Genomic DNA, 11266 nt, shown 5'->3' with positions numbered 1-11266 from the left:
CATTTTTTTAAATCAAAAATACACTGAAGACCGTACAATTTAAAATAACTCTTATCTATTTTTTAATATTTTTAAAATGTCTTATTATTATAAATATTCCAAACAGTTGTGCTACTTAATGTGATCGTGGAAACATTGATAATTGTTTTTTCTCTGATGAATAAAAAGTTCAAAAGAACAGCATTTATTTGAAGAAAAAAAATTTTTTTTTTAATATTATAAACTTCTTTACTGTCACTTTTGATCAATTAAAGATATCCTTGCTGAATACTAGTATTACTTGTATTACGGTAGTGTAATTTGTTTTAAATTTTGGGTCAAGGAATTCTCAGGCATATTAATATATTTATAATATAATATAATATATAATAGCCCGTTCCACACATAAAGGCTTTTCACACTTAAAATAGTTAACCCTAGGTCATTCTAAACCCCGGGTGAACGGAATCCTGGGTTATCTTGCTTCATGGTTCACATTGCTCATAATTTACCCGGGGTTATCAATTTATCCTTTGTATTCATAAACTTCCCTTTCACACTGTACACTCCTAAAATCCTGGGTTAACATTCTTATTTGCATTTTGCATTGTCAATGTCACTGATTGGATGAATGCAGCACATTATCTGTTCTGCTTGTATAAAGGCACTAGCATTGCGCAATCCTCATATATTATACATTGCTGACTATACCTCAAGTTTATACTGACTTTATACTTGGACTTTTTGGACTATAAAGGTAAGAATTAAACTTTTCTTCACTCCAACTGTCACATTTTCTGTCAGCATTTGATTTTTTCCCCCTCAAACGCTGAAACTTTGCCTAGTGTTTATACAACATGCTGTGTTTCTGTGACTATACACAGCACGTGAATATGAGGCATGTTGTAATGCAGTTAACACAGCAAAAGTGGTTCTAACCCTGCTCCTAAATTGCAGCATTTAAGAAAAGAAAAAAAAAGACACACTGCTTGTGTGAAAAGCACATTTGTGGTTAATTTAAGGTCAATCTGGTAATTTTACGGTAATTTATCAGGTTTAATATGTGAAAGGGGCTTATGAATATCTCTTTAATAAGCTCAAAGCAATCTTAGCCAACTCTTTAGCCTATTTTCTAAAGACAGTGTTCTTCTATTATTTGGCAGTGTCTATAAACCTTTGCAGTACTCCAGTTTACTTCAACATCTCCTTGTACCATTAATCTTTCACATCCATTTGTCTGCCAAAAAACATACGGCTGGCAACCAACCTCATATTGTATCAGTTGCTTCTCCCTTATGTTTATTCTCATACCTTTCATTTGTCTATGTACTTCTGAATCTCACACTAACAACCTCACATTTTCCTCTTACCCATCCACAGACAGCTTCAGTGCAATTCTCTATGGCTTCTCACCTGCTTCAACCACTTCCTCAGACTACAGAGTACTTTCTTCTTTTGACACCTCTAAGAGCTGTAACATCCCCCCAACACTAGCCACTTAAACCTGATGTAGTGCACTTCATCTCTGAACTCTCTTGCTGTTCCACAACATGTCCTTGGATATCAGAGAACTGACACAGTGGAAGAGAACAATGTGCAGAGACATTGTACTATCATTTCACAATTAACACATGCAGCCAGGTCCATCCCACTCAAATCATTCTCCATCCTTCCGCTATCCACTGCTTACCCTCTTACATCCTCACTCACTGCTGAGGACTTCATAACCTACTTTCAATGACCTACGGATGTTTACAACTTTCTCAATCACAAGGTCATTTTCTGTTGAAGGAATTCACTCATACAGTATATGAAAAACCTATAAACCTATATTACTGTTTTTCATGAAAAATTTGGAAGAATGTCCAGGTCATTTTATGCATGCTATTACAAGTAATGGAGTCTAGAGCCGTCAAGGATAAAACTTCAAAAAGATACAAAAGCACCCTAAGGTGATTCACAGAAAAGTGATTCATATCTGGGTTTGAGTACTATTTTCCAAGTCTTATAAAGTCCTATGATAACTCTGTGTGACGAACAAAACAAAATTTAAGTCGTTATTCACTAAAATTGCGACATTTACTCTAGCTCTCATTGGCACATTCATTGGAGAATTTGTGATAATCAGTCTGTAAATGAATCCAAATTAATAGTTCTGTTGAGTCAGAACTTTTCAATGATTCGCTTGATCTACAAATCAGACAGTTCCAGTTCACTCTGATCCAATTGAAATTGCATGAAAAAAAAAAGACATTCCACATTCCTTTTCATTTCCATGAAGGACGGTCACAAGGGTTTGGAACAGCATGAGGGGATACAAGTTAATTTTTTTTATTATTATTTCTTCACTTACCATGGACTCTACCTTGTTCAATATTAAAATCCACCATTTAGATCTCACTGAAGGCGGAAATTATCAGATAGACTGCAGTGCATGCTATATTACATCATGTCAAACATCCTTACCAAAGATATTTTGCTTGACTCTTATGCCTGGCTCACACTACAGGAGTTTTAAAATCCTAACCGATTTTGAAATCTGGTTGCAGCACACAAGGAATTTTCTTCCCCCAAATCTTAAACATGCTCACACTGCAAGGTTTGAAAATCGCGGTGCACCACACACTACAAAATGTTATTAAGATTATCGTGCCAGGGGAAGCGCCTCACGTGATCTCACGCAGCAAATCTGAAGTGGAAAAGCATGGAAACGTATGGGATATGCATTGCCATGAGACACACACACGCAAGCACGCACATACACACGCACAGAGACTTTGAACCTACCAGTACTTTGAGTTAAGAGCTTAGATCGGGCCCAAAAAATCAAGCCCGACCCTACCCGAACCCATGCACATTGTGTCCGGGCCTGGCCCGACACAACACATTAACATAACTGTAATTATGAGCCCGAGCCCGATTTAAACCCGACCATTTTTTTAATACGTGGGCCGTTATAACCAGGGGCGGTGCCAGATATTTTTTTAACGCAGGTGCTGAGGGGGTGCTAGATATATAGCATATAAATACTATTACAAAAATTGGCCACTTAATATTTAATATTCAATCATTTTAATTGTCACAATTAAAGTATTCATTTTATTAAATTGACAAAGCACAACATTCAGCATTCAATTAAATACTGATTAAAGATTTATTATTATTAGGCTAATAATGTTAACATAATATAGGCTACTATCGTTATTTCGACATAATATGTGTGCGTGCAACAAGCTAGATGTGCATTTTTAAATCCGGTGACGCGTGCATTGATTTTGAAATCCATTTCGTTTTAACGCGCTTTTTAGTTTCGGTTTCATTACTGAACATGTAACGTTACTTGCCTTTGTGCCTGCTGACCACAGCGTAATACTTATTTATTTAGCAATAAATAAATGGAGATAAAAACGCATATCGAGTTGAGTCATTCAAAATTATCTCAAGGGAAATTCCTTCAGCACGACAGCCCTGCTGTCTTTTTGACAGCACTGACGTAATCACAGACTTGCTCATCCCGATTTAAAATCTTAAATATCAAACATGTTTGATATGATCGGGGCGAGCCCGATTTGTGCGAGAGCAGATCGGGAGGTGCAAGATTCGATCTGTGAACGCCTCACATTACCAGATAATCTGCGCCGAACATCGGAACCGATCAAGGTCCTCGACAAGATTTTTTCTCAGATTCTCGGGAGGGGGAAATCGGGCATAAATCGGCCTAAAACTCCTGTAGTGTGAGCCAGGCATTACAAGGCTTAAAATCAGATATTGGCCCTTTATTGTGACTCCTAGTGGAGCTGTATCATCCTTGCTCTCCTTCTAATCTAGTTTGCTTCTCCTTGATCTGTCTGTGCCCTTGGTCTCTGAAGTTACAAACACTGACAAGATTTTGTCTGCGTTTCTGACATCTCAGCCCTAGATTAGACCCCAAGGTCATCCTCATCTCATCTTCCAGCAAAGTTCTTCCTTCACTGGAAGTCTCTGTTGCAGTTAAAGGTGACACAGCCATTGTCTGCTGGTGCATAAAAAGCTTGGCAGTTGTCCATTGATCACTTTGCAGCAACTGCCCAGACCTGCTGTTTCATGCTCTATTTCAGAGTGTAAATCCATCCTTCCTGCAATCCTCTAGGCTAGACTAATGCTGGTTTGCTTGCATCTGCCATACCTCTCGAGTGAACTCTAAACTAAACTATACCAATTTCATTATATCCATAGAAAAAAATATGGAATTTGCTAGTAATTTAGAAGAGTAAATTAGGAATTTGCTATAGTCATTATAGTTATAGCCTCATCTCTCTCATATCTGATTACTGACAACAATAAGCCCATGAGAGAAGCTGACTGAGAAGACATTTGTTAAATTGGCAGAGGCATTACTACCATTTTTTATTACGATTACCTCTTACAGACACAACACAGTAACCAACTCATTTGTCTCTAGTCTGTTGAAAGCTGTGCTTGAATAAATATGACATCAATTGATCCCGTCTGGTTAGTTTGTCGGACAAAATGGCGGTTTCGGCATTATGATTACTCAGATCGCCTGTCAGTCAAACTCCCGGCAAAGGGTGAATTAGATGTTTACAATGTCCTTAATTTGCTCTCTCTCAAAATGAAACTGGAATGATGCTTTTCTTTCAAAGCTTTGAGGATTCCTAAAAAGGGGACACATTTCTCATGGTCTGACAATTTTTTTTAAAATGAGCCCAGGTTACATAGCACATGATTTGCTGTGGAGTTCAGCTGATGTGATGGATAATGTTATGGCAGAGAGGGGAAGTACCTGGAGATGCCATGCTCCCACGAGAGGCTGATCTTGGTTGTCGTAGCAATGATGGCTGCTATGGAGACAGAGGGAAGTTTTTACTGATTAAAGGGTTCTTACTGCAGAATATCAAAGACCACAGACTGAATTACTAAGTATATCCAATAGTGAAAAGTGCAGTATGCTTGCTCAATAGAGGCAATTTAACTCTACTAATGAGCAATTTTCCACATTAAGAGTTGAGATTAGAGATCTTCAAGTAAAGGTCTCCAAGCACCAGCAGGAATGGTAGCATTCTGATCTGACAACATGGAGTTATAAGACAGTAAGTGGCTGGTCAGTGTGCATGTGTGTGTGTGTGTGTGTGTGTGTCTGCATATTAACAGAGCACAGGTTCACATGGCCTAATTGGAGTGTATGTGTGCATGTGAATGCATGGATGTATTAGCTGTCAGATCAGAGAGCCACTTACTAAAAATAGTGAATCAGAATGGTTGTGATAGTCTCTTGTGTCAGAAATAGCTGAGATTATTAATAAGCTCTGTCCCTTGTTCACCTTCCCAATTCTCTCTCATCCTGTCTGATTTTCATTCACACTTCTTCACTGATAACAACCTCTGTCTTGGTCTTTCTAAAGGTGCCTTTAACCTCTCCCTTTATGACAGTGTCATTTTTCTCCTCTGTCTTTAGAGAATTTGTTGAGCCCTGGGGCAGAATGACCTTTAGTCAAGAGTGAGACCACACCAGGATTCAACATAATTGACATTCCTACAGCAGCTTTAGAAAATTAGCTTTAAACCCAGAATTAACTGAATCAAAATAATGACTTCAGCTTCTCATTATGGCTGATCTGATGAGAGGTTCTCTTACCGTTTGAGCTGCTCCTTCCTGAACCACAATTTCCTCTAAAATACAAAATTTGATTAATTATAGTCATCAAGCTGCATGCAACATTACCAGGGCTCTCAAAGTCAATGGAGTGTAATGAGAGAAAGATACGAGATATTAATATTTTATATACTATATATGAAGAGTTCAGATGCAAAAGCCTCTAAATGCCATCTGAAATTTTCTTCTAGAATGATCATTTTTATCAAGCTTGTATATTTAAGTTCAGTAATTTCACTTAAATGGCAATGAAAATGTCCTATTAATTGTCATTTAAGTGAAATTACTGAACTTAAATATACAAGCTTGATAGAAATGATCATTCTAGAAGAAAATTTCAGATAGCACTTAGAGGCTTTTGCATCTGAACTCTTCATATATAAATACTGTATAGTATAAATAACACACACATATAGAAAGCATTTAAAATAAAGTTGTATATGTTATATAAATACTATATAACATATTTTACAATATTACCTATTTGTATTTTTCATCAAATAAATGAAGCCTTGCTATAAGAGACTACTATATATATATATATATATATATATATATATATATATATATATATATATATATATATACATACACACACACACTTATTTTTAGCAAACCTTCAGTCTGTAGTGGAGACACAATATCGAATGCAGAGTCTTCTGTCTCTTCATCAACGTCTGAATTGGTCTTGTCCTGAAAAAATGATTAATTCAATCAGTCAACTTTATAAATATTATATGCATATTATAATCAAAATAAATGCTTCTGTAAATAGTGGTTAAACATCACAAGCTATAAAAAAAAAAGAAAAGATTTTAATTCATATCCCTTTATGATCTCAGACTGGGTTTTGATTTAGAGCAGGATTTGAATAAATCAGTAGCGCCACCTCATGGTGAATTTTAGTAAATTAATCAAATGAATAACAGGAGAAAGCAATCCACATACAGACCCAAACAAACAAACAGACACAGACACATGACTGTACCTTCCTGTGTTTTATTGGCACGGCGTAAACAACATTTATGTCATCAGCTCTGCTCTGCCTCTCAAGGGACTGATACACATGATCTTCATCTCTCTCTAGTCCCTCCACCTCGTCACTGTCATCACCTTCATCATCATCATCATCAGTATGTCTTAGGGAGGGCACAGGGGGTCTTTCTGTCATTGAATCTGGCCATCTGTCCCTAAAGTGAGAGAGTAAATTAATTAATTTAATGTGTCTTGCTCAAGTAATCATATCCACATATTTAAATTGCATAAAATGTGTTGACAAGCTATTGCTGCTTAAACCACTATCTGTAACACAAAAGAATGCAATCAGACCAAAGACTAAATTTGTAAGTAAACTACTTTCCCCCCTGCTGAACCAATAATGTCTATTTCAATGAGGCCTGCTGTGTTACCCTGATAAGAAGACATTCTGTTGTATTATTGACGATTATTGTGCTTTCAGACTAATTTAAAGGATTAGTTCCCCAAAAATGAAACTCATCCTGTCGTTCCACACTGTGAAATTCTTCCTTCCGTTGAGACAAAAAAGGACAAATTACAGAAATCTATACTAGTCACTTTCAAACCTCAAAAATGATGATAAAGTGTCATAAAAGTGGTCCACATGACTTGTGCACTATATTTCATAGCTTTATGTGACAGGCAGAACGAAATTTAACTGACCAATTCATTGTAAACATCTGTCTATTCCTCTCAAAAACTGATGAATGTGTAACATGCTTGTAACATGTTTATGTTGATTTTTTATGGAATATTATTTATTATAATTATTTATCCATGCACATCATATTTTTTAATTCATGTGCCCTCATATTCTTTAATCAAAATAACTTCCCCTCCCTCATGCAGCGCCATCTCTTCTCTGATGACATTTTTACTGGCTCGAGTGCGGGACAACCTGTCAATCACAGCAATAGCAAACCACAACCATCCAACCAATTCCTGTTAGTCAAATTCAAGTTTTGTCCTACGTTTCTTCTTGTTTGAGAAGCCGTTTCACTCGTACATATGTAATGACACAATAGTGAAAAGACTATCGCATAAGACTAGTCTTACCAGTTAGACCTATTTTTTTTTTTTTTCTTTCTTTCTTTTTAAATCAGTTACATAAAACATAGATTGGCCTGATTTGATACCAAAAAGGACTGAATGCCCCTTGATTAACTGCTAGTGGGTCATACTAGATCTTAAATAACTGTCTTCTTAACATAATGACTTTGTTGATGCAACTGATCCCAGGATGATATTTAAAAAAAAGATCCCATGGAAGAAAGTAAGCCATATTTAGAATGACTTGAGAGTCAGTAAAAATGTACGAAACTTTCATTTTTAAGTGAACTATTCCTCTAAGTAAAGAGGGCAGGTTTATTTAGGTCAAGGTTTCCCAAACTGGAGTTCATGAAGAAACTGCAGGGGCTTCTAGAACTTTGAATTACAAGCAAATTAAAATATAACACTCAATAAAAAATATGAAATATTTTGTTTACCTGCATGTCATGTGATCATTTGTTGTTAAATTAATGGAAATATTAACTTAAAATCTCCTGCTGACAAAAAAAATAAATACAATTTTTTAGGAATCCCTGATTTAGGTCAATGAAACGATGTACTATATTACCTGGTATAAAGTGCTGTGGCAGCGTAGGGCTCAAAGCCGGTTTGGCTGTCTGCAAGTGAACAATCACTCTCAGAGTAAGATCTGTGGCGTGGAGGAGGAATGGCAACAGTACGGCCTGTTAAGGAGGAAGACAATATGGCAGCTGCCAAGGCAGACCTGTGACAGATATCAGAGAGATTACAAAGTTTACAGATAAAAAGCATGTAAAGATATTGGAAAAATAAATCTGAAACAGGAATGTTCGATGAAAAACATTATGGCTAATGATTAGTGAATTAAGGGATGCATTGAGAGCTGTGTAAAATGATGGAGGGGAACTAAAGTGATCTGAATGGATTGGGATATGGTATGTGGGTATACCTGGGTCTCTCTGGAGAGGGGTTGGGGCTTCGTGGGGGAGGAGTGCGGGGAACAGCAGGTCTGGGGGCAATGGTGGCAGCAGGGATCAAGCCATGAGCTATATTCCGCTAAACAACCACAACCACAAACAAGATCACACATTTTACTACATCACAGGATACACGTGTTAAAGCAATCCAGTACCATTGGTAACTTAAGTAAGTAAATACTGAGTAAGTAAATACTGAGTTGAGTTCAGAATTAATTAGTCTTTTTAAAGGTTGCTTAGTACCACGGACGTAGCCACAAAGTGTAAAGTTAGCTTATATTACAGTTATATTTAAGCAATAGAAGACTTACAAATTCTCTCTTCTCTTTTCTCCTGAAGCTGAAGTTGAATTTGGATGACATAGTCCTCAACAAACTTCCTCGCTTCGGTGAGAGATGTGACATTAAGATTTATGAAAACCGCGGTCAGGACTGATCTTTCCAGAGCTATCGGTGTGGCAAAACTATGTTTTATAGCTCATAACCGACAGGTTTTTATTTTATTTTTTATAAACAACGATTATTTTCATCGAAATCTTAATAGATTCAACTCAACTTCACGTAACTAGACGCTTTCCATAAAAAAACCTTGTAATATAACAACTCCTCCTATTGGTTTGCGTGTGCTCGCTTAACCAATCAGCGTTGTTTTTTAATCCTCTTAGCAACGGCGTCGTGCCACGTGTGAGTGCGGCAGTTCTCCAGCAGAGGGTAGTCTCGACCACAACAAGTCTGCACTGCACGGGGGAAAGGCGTTTGAGGAAAAATAATAAAGGTTGATTTATATGAGTTATTATTGACTTTTCTGTTGTCTATGGATAATTTTAAATAGCTTTAAGTAAAGTTTGAAATGTATAATGTGTTAAATATCGTTTTGGCTTTCAGAATCTCCAAATAACAGAATTAAAGTCTATTTGAAAATATGAAGAACTATTTAAAGACTTCATGATCTTTCACCTTCTTGTTGTGCAGCTCAAGTCTATGGATCAAATTTGACCCCAAATTAGTTGACAATTTCTAAATTTGAACCCCACACATACTTTTCGCTATGAGGGTGCAATGGAGTTAAAGGCCATAGTTAAATGTAATTTTAACCAAAAACACTAAAGGCGACAAAATCACCAAACACTTTCCTAAACATCTAGGTTTGCAGGGGATTTTGTGAAATACGCATAACCTAAAATTGTAGCTCTACGATGAACAGCATTCATCAACTAACAGCAGAATATATAATGTTTAGCTAACATTATGAAATGCTACAAGTGTGTTCCACAATTTTTCCATACTTTTTACTTTATTACTCCATATTCAACTACTACAACTATTATTATTATTATTATTATTGCTATTATTATTTATCTTACATAAATCCTCAGAACATGCACTGAAAGTAGGAAAGAGGTCAGTATCACAGTCATCTAGAGATTTAACAGTTTTTAATCCTATTGTGTACTATCTGTGGAGTCAGCCCCGCTGGAGTGAAACGTTCTATACTTAGTATCTAATCTTCATGACACAGAATTTGACACAAATACATTCACTAAAGTCTGTAATGGCATAAAACTGTTCCATATCAAGTTTGCATTTAAAGAAAACAATGTAAGTTGTCATTGCAAATATTTTTAGTGTTCCAGACTAGTATTAATTTCAATAAGTATGTGTCATCTCCTAACTTGACTCCATTTGTAAGTGGGTTAAATGTATGCTTCCTGTGCTTTTTTCCTGTGCAAGACTGCTGAAGAGGAGAAAGTGGGTGAGTCATACTGTTAGAAATCACTCTGGTGGAAAGTGTTCCCATTAAAAGCAGACTCATGAGGGATATGTAAATGATTCCAGTAAAACTCCAGTTTTTGAATAAAAGCTATTGTTGAATAAGTCCTGAGTCAGTGTATTTCTGATATTAATGTTCTCCAGCTGTAGCAGGAGATACAGAGACATCTTCTCTATCTTTCTCTTACACACACACACACACACACACACACATAACCACTGTGACATCACTGCTGGCGTTGGTAAGCAATCTCTCTAATAACCTAACCAAAGCCACACCATAAAATTCCCCAGTCTGTGAGTGATTTAAAATCCATTAGTCCACCACACCATTTTCACTGCCCAGATGATTCACATGCGCACAGAGCACAACACGAACTATGCTTTTCCTTTAATACAAAGAGAAGAACAGAGTGTGAATCTCTTTTGCTCTGTTTTACTGAGGATCCTCAGTGCATGTTATAGAGGTCAATCGATCGTTATATTATTATGGTATTACAGCATTTTACTCTAATGGTGAGATTACTCCATTCTGCCCTGCCTTTACATTGAGTTTCACATTCAAGTCACAGAGGACAACAAGACTTTGAAATATATATTTTAGAATTGGGTAATATATGAATAAATCATAGTCATGTCATAATCTACATATTCTGCTGCGTTCACACTGTCGGTTATCTGTCTTAAAAAAAATACAAATCGGAAAAATAAATTAGGGCAAAACTGACACAATCTGCTTTCTAACTGTCAAAACTTATTCATGCATTACCTGTATTAAGATATAACCACTTGCTTACGCAATTGTTACTTTTAACCAGAATTGGCATGGTTGGGATGATTAC

At 36.4% G+C, this 11266-nt stretch overlaps 1 protein-coding gene across 1 annotated transcript in view; it reads right to left on the bottom strand.

The window, feature by feature from the left end:
- cep89 (centrosomal protein 89) overlaps nt 1–9252 on the bottom strand; it is a 128381-nt gene extending 119129 nt beyond the window's left edge. Inside the window, exons 1-7 of the mRNA XM_084109634.1 lie at nt 8967–9252; nt 8628–8734; nt 8268–8423; nt 6621–6822; nt 6250–6325; nt 5615–5649; nt 4763–4820 (exon numbers count right to left, since the gene is read on the bottom strand). Coding sequence (XP_083965760.1) covers nt 4763–4820; nt 5615–5649; nt 6250–6325; nt 6621–6822; nt 8268–8423; nt 8628–8734; nt 8967–9059 — 727 coding nt within the window. The 5' untranslated portion in view covers nt 9060–9252. The remainder of the gene's footprint in view (nt 1–4762; nt 4821–5614; nt 5650–6249; nt 6326–6620; nt 6823–8267; nt 8424–8627; nt 8735–8966) is intronic.
- Nucleotides 9253–11266: the final 2014 nt, after the last annotated feature.

This window comes from Abramis brama (genome assembly GCF_963993115.1).
Source record: "Abramis brama genome assembly, chromosome: 3".
NCBI classification, from domain to species: Eukaryota; Metazoa; Chordata; class Actinopteri; order Cypriniformes; family Leuciscidae; genus Abramis; species Abramis brama.
This window is presented reverse-complemented; position numbering and strand designations above follow the sequence as displayed.